This window comes from Corvus moneduloides, chromosome 1, assembly GCF_009650955.1.
Source record: "Corvus moneduloides isolate bCorMon1 chromosome 1, bCorMon1.pri, whole genome shotgun sequence".
In the NCBI taxonomy this organism is placed as follows: domain Eukaryota; kingdom Metazoa; phylum Chordata; class Aves; order Passeriformes; family Corvidae; genus Corvus; species Corvus moneduloides.
Window position 1 is genome coordinate 120,278,622 of NC_045476.1, and position 14,876 is coordinate 120,293,497.

At 36.8% G+C, this 14,876-nt stretch overlaps 1 protein-coding gene across 3 annotated transcripts in view; it reads left to right on the forward strand.

Moving 5' to 3' along the window:
- The window catches only part of UBE2V2 (ubiquitin conjugating enzyme E2 V2), a 37,731-nt gene extending 26,147 nt beyond the window's left edge, over window positions 1-11,584 (forward strand). Inside the window, exons 3-5 of one of the 3 annotated variants that reach the window (XM_032124897.1) lie at window positions 385-530; window positions 3,230-3,355; window positions 9,458-10,326. In XM_032124897.1, coding sequence (XP_031980788.1) covers window positions 385-530; window positions 3,230-3,355; window positions 9,458-9,604 — 419 coding nt within the window. In that variant the 3' untranslated portion in view covers window positions 9,605-10,326. Of the gene's footprint in view, window positions 1-384; window positions 531-3,229; window positions 3,356-9,457 lie in introns of all 3 variants that reach the window. The other 2 variants (XM_032124906.1, XM_032124914.1) reach the window with 2 other exon arrangements.
- The last annotated feature ends 3,292 nt before the right edge of the window (window positions 11,585-14,876 follow it).

The following is a 14,876-nucleotide window of genomic DNA, read 5'->3' on the forward strand; positions in this document are numbered from 1 at the left end:
GGCGTAAATTTGCCATATTGATTTTATGTGGATTCTGCTTGATTAGAACTTGACAGACGGTCAGTTGATTTTGAAATGTACTGGATCTAAACAGTATTGTGCTTGGGAAAGAGAATCTGAGTTAAGCTATCTTGGACTAAAGAGAGCTGTCCTATTTTTATATTTTATGGCTTGTATTGGTATTACTTGGTAGTAATTAACTTCCAGTGAAGCAGTTAGTTGCTTCAAAGCAATTAGACTGCTAAATAAATTCATTCAGGCAATATTTGTTTAACTTGGAAAATACATTCAGCACTTGCCAGTGTGTAACATATAAAAACAATGAATTTGTTTACCTTTTCCTTAATGTGAGCAGTATTAATTACACTATTCCATTTTCTCTAGTTAAAGTACCTCGTAATTTTCGCTTGTTGGAAGAACTTGAAGAAGGGCAGAAGGGAGTAGGTGATGGTACAGTAAGCTGGGGCCTTGAAGATGATGAAGATATGACACTTACCAGATGGACAGGAATGATTATTGGGCCACCAAGGGTAAGTGTGATGAATTAAAACATTTTTGTTAGGTTTTTAGGCAATACAAAATGCTAAAATATGTTAGTGTTCTACAGTGTAAAGGAATTAGTTAAAATTCAGTGCATGAAATTGTAGAAATAGTGTATAATTCCTCACTTTCTGGCGTCTAAGTGTTTCAGTTTAGGTTCCCCTGTTTCTGCAGCTGTGTGTAAAAGCCAGGTGTGATCTGAGGTGTATTTTACTGAGTTATGAGTATATTCATTCTGTATTTCCACTGTCACTGCACATAAGTATACACTGATAGTAAAAATAAACAGGTAACTGTCTTTCCCCATTTTATCATATGTGCTTGGCAATTTCAGTTTTGTAGTAAACTGGCAATTTATTTTCAACTTCCACAAGTTCTTTCAAATAGTCTTTCAGTATAACACTTTCAGAATTTCAGTTGAATTGTGCTTAAAGACTAAGCAGCTTTTAGTTATCTCAATCCTGACCTTTGAAGTACTATAGAATGTCATTTAGCCTGATACAACCTGCAAGACAAGTAATCACCTCTTGTGTGTATCAGGCACATCAGATATGAGTGGAGACATCTGTACTTAAGTTACTGCACACTTTCTCATAAGTTACAGTATGATGCAAAAGATCAGTGTGTAACTGAGACCTTTAAATGAAGCTATCGAAGTAGCCCTAAGTTAGCACATGGCTTTCACTGCTAGAATGGGAACTATCTTGTATGTCCCTTGGTGCTGCAGGGCTTATGGAATGAACTGTCCAAGACAGACATCAGAACTCTGCCTCAGTGCAGATAATGTCTTGCAAAGCAGCAGAGTTCCAGAGATAGAGTCAGTGTAATTCAAGCTTCTTTTGGAAATCCGTTGCAACTTGCAGTAGGCTGCTTTGAGCACCTGAATGACTTTGCTGAGCTCCTCAGATTTGGGTGCAGTTGGGAGAGGGCAGGTTTAAAATATGATGACTGTATGCTTGAGATACTAGCTTCTGTGGAATCAGTGTTTGCGTACACTTTGAAGAAAGTTTGTAGTCTAATGTGTTGGGATAAAAACTTGAAAATTTGACCTAGCTGTCATAGGGTCTCCCTGGCTCTCCAAAAGCCCACCAGAACTGTCTATGACTGCTTTCTTGTTCAACCTAAGGTGGACTACTACACCTTTGAAAAGAGATTATGATGTGTTTAATACTATACTTACAATACTACTATGTAAGGTCCCATGTGTTTTAAAAAAAATAATAAAAGTACTCAACCCGGCATGGGATACACTTTTAGTCCTGGTCAATTTGTAGTTCTGTAATTTTATTTTCTTTATGATAAAGAGTGCATGCAAATAATATGTCTTGTGCCATTTCAGGGACATGCAGTCTTGCAGATAGAATGACTTGCAATATGTAGGGGCTGTAGAAAGTGGAAGCCACCAGCTAGCTCCCAAGCCAGTGGCAGCACCTTGAGAAGAATTGCATATCTAGTTTCAGGGTCTGTAGAAGATGAGTGTGTTTTGGAATTGACTGAGTTATGTAGATGGTGCAGTTAGGAAAAACATAGAGAAAGTTGCTAATACTGTCTGTGAAGTTCACATGTGGCTTCCCTAGAGCTGTGCAAAAAATTGCTTACCAGGTTTTTTTTTTTTTCTTCATTTGAAAGGTGACCCACTAGAGAGAGAGGAGAGTAAGATTTGTTTTGGGTTAAAGGAAACATTTTTCTGACTTCCAGAAAATGGGATTTTAGTTTTTTTGGGAAGCTGGCCAGGGACGCTTGGCTTGCAGTAAAACAATGACTTGATAAACTGAGCAAAATTGAGAAGCCACCTGGATAAGAATAAGGGAATGGGAATTAGTGCTGTTCTTGGGATTTTCCTGAGTTGTGAGCAGAGTTATATACATTTTGGCGTATTTTCACTATAACTGACAGCATCCTTCTCTGGGGAAGTAAATTGTTTTGGCTGAATGAATAATGAGAATTTTTGTTAGTGTATTTTGTTGCCTGCGGTACCAGCTATGTTACCTGTAGCAGGACAAGATGACTTTTATCTGGCCTTTAACTTTCTCAAAGTATACTTGCACTTAGAATTCTCTTCCATGGTCACTTTGGAATGACATCTGCAAACTAGCAGTCGCTTTACTGTCCAAGCCCATAAATCCTCCAGTAAACCAAGTAATTCTCAGCTGCAGAAATTGCAGGTATTTTCTGTAGTGCTAACTACTTCCAGAATATATTTCTTTTGTAGGTCCTATTTTTATTTTGTTTTTGCTTGTATCTTAACTGTTGAGTTACTGGCATCTTCATCTTTGTCCATTTTCAATTTTTTTACAGTGTTAGGTATTTCATTATAGGGGAAGGTGGTAATTTTCCTAAAGCTAATTGATTTCTCTTACTCCTGTACTGTGCCACTGTTGTTTTGAGGATGCAGGCAGATAGAAAGGATGAGAGCAAATGTGAATTAAAAAAAGAATTGTGTTAAAACTTGTGTATGGCATAGTCAATAAGCAGTGTAATTTATGCATAATTATGAAGTAATCAATATAACGAAAACAGTGGAAATTGGTCAGTAATCCAAGACCTTCAGTTGGTACACAATATTAAAAAAATTATATTTATTTCATATTTCTTAATTGTTGTTCCTCTTGCCTTTGCTCTGCTTTTAAAAGATTTATTAATATTTAGCTTTCAGTGAAATGCATTAGTCTGTCTTTTTGCTTTCTAGACAAACTATGAAAACAGAATATACAGTCTGAAAGTAGAGTGTGGACCTAAATATCCAGAAGCACCTCCTACAGTTAGATTTGTAACTAAAATTAATATGAATGGAATAAATAATTCCAATGGAATGGTAAGTTGAAATGGTAAGATCAACCATGTTGTTAATTTATACTAAAAAATAATTCTGTGAAAATCAGGTGAGGAATATGCATGTTGGACAGAGCTTTTGCATTTAATTTTTATAATACAAATACAGATGTAAATTGAGTTTTGGTGGCGTACTACTTCAAATCTTTGTGGCTTTTTGTGGCTTACCAATAAGACGAGCATTATTTATAATATTGACACAGTTGTTTCTTTCAAATGAAGATGAAGGTTTTAGTTTTGAGCAGGAAAACAGCAAGTGTTTAAGCTGTGTGTAGGTATTTCCCTCATAATACTTTTATAAAAGGGGATTAGTTTCATATTGTAGCAGGAATATTACAAACTCTTTCTGATGTTTCCATTGAGTAAAAATGGAGGTTATTTCTGATGAGACTCACTCTGGATGTATTAATTCACCTGTAATGAACTGGTGTATTTATACTCTTGTTTCGTTTATACTGGATTTATTCAAATTCGAGGTGATTCTGAGCTTCGGTCTTAATAGATTCAGATGGTATTCACTTTCATTTCAAAGATCAATTTGCAGTAAGTTGCTTTCACTGATCCCGCAGTTAGAGTGGGATGAGTTCAGAGATATAAGCCATGGCAGCAGCTCGGGCAAATTTGTTACTCTGTTGTTCACTGGGTACTGAAGTACTGTGAGCAAGGGAGGTGCTTGGTTGCTCAATGGGAGGAGGTGTGAGCTGTCTTGCATTTACAGTGGTTCATGCATATATCAGCAGGAAGCACAATCACGTTTGTGTGTACGTTTGTCTTCAGTGAATGCAGACTAATTGGGTTAAGGTAATATCTAAAGGTGCATCAGCATCTTTGGATTTTAAATAATTTGTAAGATTTAAAAGAAAGGTGGACTTGCATTTCTGTAATTAACACTCCTGAAATGTGAAGCTCAAGTGTCTCAATGACAGTAGCAGAGGGAGAGGTTCTCAGGGGTTCTTTTGCACTTTTTTTGGGTTGTAGAGTAGTGTTCAGGTTGGTTGTCCAAAACCAGTGCACTAATGCTTCAGAAATAATCTAAAATGACTCTGAAAATACTTTTATGTAGCTAACAATGTTACTCTACCTGAAGAGCCTGTTAAAATTGCTACTGCAAATTGGCTCATGCACTTAATCACAACTGTGGCTTGTTGTCTAAAGGTATGTGTTTGTTCAGAAGGTGTGAGAAGCAAAAGCTGCTTAAGGTATGTTTGGAAGACAATTTTCATACCTCTTCCTAGTACCGTAGGAACCTGTACTATTGTGATTCACTGAAGAAGTATGCTCTCATGGCTTCATCTCTGCATACCTCAAGGTATAGGTGTTGGTTTTCAGAAGCAGGACCTCGGACTAGCAGAGCCTGAACGCTTGTGTTTACTGAAGCCGGTCAGCTTGAGCTTTTGTTTGGAAAAGTCTACACTCCCTCAGCTTGCTGAGGAACAAGGTGACTGCTGTGACAGGAAATCTGCCTGGTCATTTTAAAAGCACTGTTCAAATTGAGTCATTGCAACAGGAAAAATTGATTTTAAACAGTTAATATTCTTACATAAAACCGTCATTACTTTTTCCCCCCAAAAGATAAACTTGTGTATCTTATGAAGGATTCACTATGCAAATGCATAACTTCTTTTTTAATGGATTTAAATAGGACTAAATAGTATTTTTAATGAAAAGAATTTTCATAAGTAATGAATTTAAAACACATTTATTATGTAATTTTTAATGTAGCCATTGTCACGGTGTCTTGCATTTTATCTTGTCTTTGTGCTTGTTAGAGAAGCTGTGAGATAAACTGCGGGGGCATGTTCAGCATCCTGGAGCAGTTAATATTGCTGCTTCCTGATAGTTTCCTTCGTGTTTCTTCCAAGCTGTTCTCCCACTTTCTGGTCATCTTTCATTTAATAGATCATAAGTGGTTGGCTGCATTCTTTGAATTAATGGCAGGGTTTCATCTGCAGATATCTTCTACTATCCGTGCTTCTGCAGGCACCCTGGTTTTTGACATGTGGCCAGCTTTTGGTCACATTGCTTATAGATGTCAGGAAGAAGTTGGTGACTTGCCAAAAAGAGACCTGAGGCAAACAGCAGCTGAAATTGTGTATCTTAGCAGGTTATACTCAAAATATTTTAATGTTGTTAAGGTAGGCTTTGCAGGAGATGTGTGCCAGTTAACATCTGTGGAAAAGTAGGGCCCACACTGGGAGTGTTAGAAGGTGGTAATTTCTGTTGAGTTAGAGTGTGAGTGGTGGAGGGGAAAGATGGACAAGTGCAGTTACTAGGGATCTAAGGAAACTAGTCTCATACTGCCCTGTGGGCAGTGGTTCTCAGCTTTCTTGACTTAAAAATCCTTTTACACTTTTCATGAAAAGTGCGCGTGTGTAATGAATTTATCAGTACTGACAGATACAATTTTATTGACTTTTTGTTTGATTATTCTCTGAGAGAGGAGTTTGTAAGTAACTTTTCTGCCAGCAGCGTATCTTCAGGAATCACTGTTTGGTAAATTTAGTGCAGGAAAGGAGAGAACTAGTTCAGGAGTATTTTATCTCAGAAGATTTAGGTGCTCTGAGGCACCCTGTTAAATTGTCTTTCTTTTCTTATCTCCAAGTTAGTTTTTTGCGGGTTTGTTCTTTTTAATTTATCTATGGAGCTGCTGTATTTGTATACAGAATTAGATTACTAAGGTCAGAAAAATTAGTCCAAGTACTTGTGTAGAGCTGGACAAAACGCCTTTATGTGCTAATGGCATCACTGTTCTAAAACTGTAAATTATCATTCCTGGTGCTACAGCGTTTTTTCTCTTGGAGACTTATGTATCCCATATTGATAAAACCCAGGTTGCATTCTGATGTGCTGTTTGCTTTCCCATTGTCTTTTAAGGTTGTCTGATTTTTGCATCTGTGATAGTGCTCCTCAGCAGTCTATCTTGCAGGATTTGCAATCACTTCTGTTCATTTAGATACCATTTACATTTAGTACTTGTTTCCTTTAAACCACTTGGGAGTCTCAGCTATAAATCTGTAAGCTGCTGTCCAGTTACTGCTTTGAGTATGTTTGCTGTAGACCTTGCTACTTGTTGAAGTTACTAGGAACATTATAAACACTGTATACTTTGCATCACTGTGTAAAATAATTTGTTTTATTTTCAACTGTTTAGAAAAAGATGATGCATTATATATATTGCTTCTCTTGGTATTGTTCAAGGTTCCACAGTGGTGTACCCCCCCAATAAAATAGTCTAAATAAAATAGTCTTCAGATTGTAGTTTGCAGCTTTATTAGCTTTTATGTGACCTTGAAATGTCTCCCTCTGTGTTCCAGGGTGCACATTTGAATATTATCTAATGCTTTTGTATGATTTGAACATAGTTTGTGTTACTCTCTTAAATGTCTTTAACTGTCTTCTCATTGCTCTTCATAAAGTGAGTTTACTATGCACTAACTTGGAAATCAATTCTGCAACATAGACAACAGAACCTGAGCCAAAATCTTTACTGCTGCTGATGCCATGAAGATTTTTGCCTTTTCTTTTATACCCCTGTTATACTTTCTTACAGCTTCTGTATTCTTAATGCTTTTTGCCTACATTCTTGGACTTGCTTGTTCAGCTAGAAGACTAAACATTTTAGAAGCTTCGTAGGTAGAGGATAGTGTGCCCTAGACCCTAAGGTCCTCTCCAGAACACATTCTGTAAACTAAGATAGAACCATGCAGGGGAAGGTTCCTTGGGGAGGGGAGCTCATTCAAGCTTCTCATTGGGGAATTTTTGATAGGTATGCTAATTAGTAAGACCTATAATGTTATACCAGATCTTTTGGGGGTGGGCATTGTGGTGTGCATTTTGGTGCATTTGACCTGGACGTGGTGCACCTAAGGATCCTTAAAATAAATACCAAGGTAAAATCCCTTTTTCCCTTCTAACCGTGTTTGATTCTTGATTTTAAGACCAGAAAAAGGCATCACTGCAAGATGTTATGAAAGAAGTCGGTGACTTGCAGAAAAGAGACTTGAGATAAACAAGCAACAAAAATGTCACGTTGCAGCAGTCTTTAGTCAGAAAACATTCATAGCAATGTTAAAGCAGAGTTTACAGTCTGTGAGTTTTTTGTTGCAAATTCCCAGCAAAAAAGAAAAGCAGGAGGAGATTCTCTTAAGTGATCAGCTCTCATGTTCCAGTCTTTGTAGAACTGCATTATTTGAACAGCAGTGGTGACTGGCTGCTGTGTGCTGTAAGTGAGGCAAACATCCAGACCTGAGGGAGCTGACAAAGGCAAAATTGAGGAGGAGCATGGAGAAGGAAGATGGTGTGAAAAGAATTTCCTGACTGAAGTTAGATATTTGTTTCTGTAGTCACAGAGCAACTTCCTTTCCAGCCATTTTGCCTCCTGTTTACCACGTTACCCAAATACACCTTTAAAAAAGTAGTAATAGTACAGGAATGACAGTGATTATTTCACCAGTGCTAACTTTCAAAACCTTTCTGTGTTAGCTCATACACTCGTGTATTTTAAACTTACATGATGTTGCTGCATAATAGAGCTTTTCTTTTGATGCTGTTTTACTTTTTTTTGAACATTTGCTGTAATTATTAAGTAATCTGACTGCCTTTTGTAGTGTTGCTTGATGATACACTGTCGTTGGCAACTCTGCTGACTTTAAGGGGTTCCTGACTCTGAGGACAAATTGTGTGAAAAGAAATGCTTATAGTGCTGAGCTACGAATAAGGTCAAGGATCCTGCTTAGGGACTTCTTTGGAAGGTGTTGTTTTAAACTGGGTGGGTTCTGTCAGTTCAGTTCAGAAAATATTTCCCTGTATGTGGTTTACCTGAGCTGATAGGCAGTAGCACTGTTAAAGGAACAAGAGAGGGAGCAGAAGTTTCTTGGGTAGTACTGCTGCCCAAGCCAGCATGTTGTTAAACCTTGGCCTCAGTTTTCTCCTACAAAAAGGTTTAGTCTCGTCTGGTGTTCTGAAAATAGACAGCCTCACTTCAAATAATCTAGAAATAAAACATCTGTGTTAATATTCTTATTTCTGATTCCAGGTTTTTTTCTTTCAGCTTGCCCTAATTAAGATGGGATAAGAAACTTCTTGATGTTTTATGCTGCCTAAATCAGAAAACAGTAGTTTCCAGCACTCTTGTAGCCATGTGGGCTGCCCGTGCTACTCTAGCAAAGGAATCCAGTAGCATACAATAGCCCTATTCCTGCCCCAGGGCCTGCTTTGCAGTTGCACAGCTGTAGGCCCCTCTGTGCTCTTAAGTTCCTCTGTGCAGGGGCTGGGACTTAACCTGCTGCCAAAACAATTCCCAGGATGACTTTCAATTGCTGACTTTCATATGGAAACCTCCTGTTATAATATAATTGTGTAAATTGTCCCACAGGTTTTATAAACGCATAGGAGAAGTCCCATGTCCTTTCCTTTCAGTTCATATTCCAATTGGTAAGTGATGTACAGTAATCTTCACGGCTCCATAAGATGACTTACTGTGAGAAGGATGCAAGGAACTAAGAAATGTCCAAGCATTACAAATCAGTTATTTCAGTATTTCAAGACATTTCTTAGTGCATGTAGTGGCTCTAGATGTATCAGAAGCACCATGGATGTGAAAGAAATCACTAATAATACTTGTAGCAAAGAAATAATAAGGGAAATGTTCCTTTGGAGAGGTATTCTATGGACTCTTGTGTGGCAGGTTCTTTTAAAGAACTGAGGAACACCCAGGTGCATATATTAGCATAGTGAAGGTGATGACTTTTCTTTTTTTGGGGTAATTTGAAAAAAACTATAAATTTTGTGAGATAGCAGCTCCAGTTTTGCAGTGAACAGTTTGCTGATGTCCTCCTCCCCTCCTCTTTTCCTTCCCACTAATATAAGTAGCAGCACAGATGGAAGGGTCCACCTGCATGGATTTTATTGCAGAATCGGTATCTGTGTGTAAGTATGTGATTGTTTTCCTTAAAATATTTTAGGAACACAGAGAAGGTGTCAGGGAATGCTTAGACTGTTTCTTAGAGCAATTAGGTTGATAACAGTTATTCATGTAGAGATTTTGTGTTCCATCATAAATTAGACTTCTCTCTTCTTTTTCCAGGTGGATGCACGGAGCATACCAGTGTTAGCAAAATGGCAAAATTCATATAGCATTAAAGTTGTACTTCAAGAGCTAAGACGTCTAATGATGTCCAAAGAAAATATGAAGCTTCCACAACCTCCAGAGGGACAAACTTACAATAATTAATTTTAGCTGATTCTCAAACTTCTGTCTTAAAACAACAACCTTCTACTCATGTTAATGTCTTGATTAAATCTCACAATGCAAACACCCACACATTAAAGAATTTCAGCTGGTATACATGACCTGGACATTTGTAAGAATATATATAATATATGTATGCCCAATATGTTTTCAGGCACTATGGGAGAAAAAGGCAGCACAATTTTTTTTTTTTCTCTTATTGAGGCACTGTCATTTAAGCATAAGCCTGAAATAGCCTATAATTGGAATTCAGGTTTTACAAGATGAAAGCATGACAGAAAGTGTCAGATTGCTGTGGAATAATATATGTTACTGAAAATAATTTCTGGAGAAGGCAAAATATAAATGGCATGCTTTATCCATCTTGCTTAGTAAAAGAGCTGCAGTTAAATTTGTTTTAAGGTAGCAGGTACAGTGAATACCGTTGCTCATCTTGTTTAATTTTGCAAGGGTGTGGGTGCCGACTACTAGTAGTGTCACAAAGTATGTTCAGGATTGTTTTGATACCTGTATTTATAAAATGGGGGGATTAATTTCTGTTAAGCAGCTCCTGTGTTACATGTATTGGACATGGCAAATATTTGTTTACAGTCTTTGTTCTAATAAACCATGCATTTAAGTTTTAGTGAAACAAAGGAAATGTATGGATATGTGATTGAGATTAAAGTTAGTCTTAAAATGTAAATAAAATGTGGAAAGTGTCTGAGGCTGTGCCATTTCTATAATAGTCATGTAATATATGTACAGTAACTGGCATAAGTAGTGGAAAGCCAAACGTAATATTGCTGCTGGTGTTACATGCACCTTTTGTTCTTATCACTTCTGTATGCTTAGTTTACTTGAGAGGTCAAGATATTCCATATGTTGCAGGGGAGTAAATTCTGTCATCTGTAGTATCACTTCTTTAGACAAACTTGCACTCTGTGTGTGTGTATATAAATATATTTTAAAAAAACCCCGAACACCAAACCAACCCCAAAATAAAAACAAACAAAATAACCCCTTGCCTACCCTTCTTCCCTTTAGTTCCCCTGCAGATTCTTTTGAGAAATGAGCATACCTTTCACTTTGCTTACTTGACCTCTAAGCAGTTTTCAGATCACATTGCTGTAGTCTGTCCTACTTCTCAGTCCTTTGTCTTGCTTTCTTGCATCTTTTCCTCTTTTATGTTACTTGACTTTTTTTCTTGTCTGTTCCGCTTTTGCCTTTTCTGAAACACACAAAAAAGAAACTTCAGGAAGCTTTATGAAGAGGTACACCTGTGCTTCAGATCATCATATTTCCTTCTGCTTGACATGAATCATTTGGTGTGATGCCGCTGTGTTTGTAGCTAGAAGCTTTCTGCCTTTCCTGCAGTCCTTAGTCTGTTTTTTCAATGTATTCTGTCTGGTGGGAACACTGGTTTTATTTCTTTTACTGATTTCTCATAAGCAAGTAGTTAATGCGATTCTTTTGGATATTACGCTTTCTTTCCCTGCCCTTCACCTTGGAGAATGCAAACCTTTGTTCATTTTGGTGAGAATATGTAACACTGGGAGTGAGTCAGCTGTTTGCATTCAAAGTTTTATTTAGTGGTTCTTTTGAAAAAGTGGATATAATCAAAAGCCATCAACAGCTAGATAACTTTCTTTGATAAGCCTTTGCCTGTTTCTGATGTAAACAATGTACCTTCAAAAGCAATAAACTAGGTGTTCTTTTTTTTTTTTAATGGAAAGGTTTAATTGATATTTGTCAATTTATACTTTTTAGACAAATTGGGCACTTACAGAATTGGTGGATTTATAGCTGCCAGCTACCTCGTGTGTGTATTTTTATATAACATATCATTTGTGATGGTTTGGCTGAAGTGCATTGCAACGTTTTTTTTTCCTTGATTTAATTTGAATGATTTTGATGCCATTAAATCTTCTTTCTTACACTAACACTGCTAATCTATATTTAATCAATTAAAATAATGGAACTGTATGGTTCTGGAATGTGAATTTTTGGGAAGATTTCAACATAAACTATTGAGAGAATGCTTGTAGACTATTATATGGTTGGTAACATAATTTAAGAGACTGGCTTATTCACAGAGCATCAAGAAGGGCCTGTTGTTCGCATGGTTGTGTGTGGCGCGAGGTGATCCTGTAATCCTGTCCATTTGTATTGGTGAGAATCTGCATATCCAGCTGTAAACAGATACATTTTGCAGAAGGAAAAACCAGTGCTAGAGGGAGTTGACGTGATCTTGACGCTTGGAGTATGTAATATATGGATGACTATAAAAATATTCCTGCAGTGATCTTAGGTGTGTTGGCTTTCCATTTTGCTCACACTGGGACAAGTCTGAAGTGTAATTAATTACGAAATTTTAAAATGTCTTCAACTACGGCATAAAGTTGAGAGCCTCCTCGAAACTCTTCTACTACCTGAAGAAGATTTTGAAGCACTGTGCTTGCTCTCCTTCAGAAAGCGTTATGTTTTACAGGTATCTATGTCTGATCAGTGTTTTCTTCGAATTTGCTTTCTCATATTTTTACAGTCTCTCTTAGGTAACCTAATGACAGACTTTTAATTTTCCTCTCACAAGTATTTAATTTGTGTTACGTTCTTTTGGCAAGATTTGAATTTGCCATTGTTACCAAGTGTGTATTTTTTTTTTTCTTTTCAAACCCATATTTGAACACCTTGCAAAGCAGAGCACCATTTGAAGCCAGTTGAGTGAGTGACAAAGTGGAAGAGCTCTGAATATATAATTCTTTTCATGTCAGTGGTCATCGGCTGAGATTTAAACTAGCTTTGTGCTCTGAAGCATTGCCAAAGTTCTTGTGTTTTGGTTGTTGGAGGCAGGGATACGTTTTCTATGAAGCAAAGAAAAAAAGCCAAAGATGGTATGATTCATACTTTGTTAAACCTTAAGATACAATGAGCAAGCCTATGGAAATAGCCACATTACAAATGATGTGCCTTACTCATAGATAAAGTACAGAAAACATTGCAAGGTGTGAACCTAACACTGGCCTTGATTGCTCTCCTCTTCCTGAATGCAAGCTGGGAATACTTTTTATCAAGCAAGACCGAGTCAGCAGTGAATCCTTCAGCCATTATCAAATATATGCATAATGCACATTCCTCCTAAATGTTTGTAGGAGATACCTAAAGAAAAATTCTAGTATGTATTATGACAGTTGATCATCTATAATGATTAACAACTGTATAATATAGACAAGTGTTTGTGCTTTACGTGGTACTTATGTGGTGAGTTTGTGAAGATGTATTTCCTATTTAGTAGCTTTTGGGACAATAACTCAAGGCCTAAAAGTATTTGTTACACTTCTCTTATGGTATCTTTTGATGCAGAAAGCACACTTAGTAGGCCACAAGATAATTGTTCTGCAGCAGAGGCAGGATGTCTGACTACTACTTGTTTAGTTTTGGCTTCTAGTTTATGAAAAGTCAGCCAGATTGCCCTGGTGTGGCTAGTTTCAACTGCTAGAGGAGGAATAAACTGGTACTGAGAAAGTCTGCATATGCATTACTGTACCAAAGAAGGATGACTTAAAACTACTATTGGTCTTTTATATGAGTAAAATTCCAGGTAGATGTGAAGCAGTGGGACAAAACATGTTTCTCATCAGTGTTTCTAAATAACATGTTCAGAACTCTTTTGTGAAGCTTGAAAGATTTCTGAGGTGGGGAGGTATTGAAGGAACGTGAATGTCTGTAGTCTTTATTTAATAATAATGATAATAAATTAAAAAAAAAAGCTTTGAAACTTGTTAATCCATCTGTGTTAACTCTCTCTGTTGAAACAATTGCGGGAGATGGTTTTCTCTGTTCCCTGTTACGCTGATTGCCTTATTCCCTGAAACAATGTGCTGTACCTTTTCTGTTGCAGACCCAACTGATCATGGACTAAAGTATGAAGGATGTAATGCTGGAAGTATAAAAATAACATACTTGATGCTTTAAAAACTCCCCACAAAATACCTTCTTACATTACCATAGTGTTACTATCATAGTGGTCATAGTGGTTTATAATTTTGTTAGGTTTTTTCTTTTTTCTTTTTTTTTTAACTAAATGGATGTATACTTTCAGCTCAATTTGTAAACTCTAAGTTTATGTACTGTCAATTCTGTTCTTTAAAATACAAATCATAACCCAGCTCTCAAGTAGCATTTCCATATTCAAGCAGGTCTATAAAGTTTTTCAGTCTTTACTATTTTAAAACAGTGATAAATATAAAAACATTATTTATATGAGACACAAACTGTATAAATGGATAACTTAATGGAAGATGTTGAGATAATGCAAATATAACCAGTGTTTTGGATCTCTTGATAAAATTCATGTTTTCTATACTAATTTATGACTTTTCACCATTTCTTAACAGCAGCACCCCAGCCTTCTGCTTTTAATATAAGCAGTATGGATAAAATGTAAACATGGTTTTATAATCTATAAACTATGTAGTTTGGGTTAGAAAACCCCAAACTGTGTATTTGTTAAATCAGAAGTACTGAAGGAATGGCTGTGCAGTCATACTATGAAGGTTTTCCTAAGCTGATTTGTGCTTGTTCCCACCCTGCTCCCTGCTGATTGTTACAGATGTGTAGGTATGCTGATTTAACATATTGGCTATTTCAATTTTAATTAATATTACTATTATTATTATATCCTATTATTTTTAAGCAAGTGGGAATGAGAAGGGAAGAGGGGAAGTGTTTGATTTCCCTCTGCAATTTCTACTAAAAAATTACCAAGAAAAGTAACCTGTTTGAGGTAAACGCATCTCTTACTGACTTGACTTGAGAATAGCCCATTAAGAATTTTCTGTATTTTTTCCAATTGTCATGGAAATAAAAGCTGTTTCAATTAGGATGAGAGCAGCTCAAACAGTAGAGCTGTGAAGTTGTCATGAAGATACAGAAGAGGGTATTTCTGGCAGCTTTTCCAGCATCCTGAAAATTGGGTTAATATGGAGTGAGGGTTCAGCTTTGCAGAATGGCTTTGGGAAATGATGTAGTGTTTGGAACTCCTTAAAGTCAGCCTGGCAGGACTTAACCCAATTCTCCTCATCTCTTTCACTTTTTAAAGGTAGAATATTCCTGCATTTACAATTGTTAAAACATTCTGGTGAAGTAAAGCAGGTTGAGATGACTTTGTTTCTCTAAAGTTTTGGCAATACTTGCCACCATGCGAGCTGTGTAGACCAAAAACATGGAAGTGTGTGGTGGTGGCAGCTGGCTCTTCAGTTCCCACATTATCTAA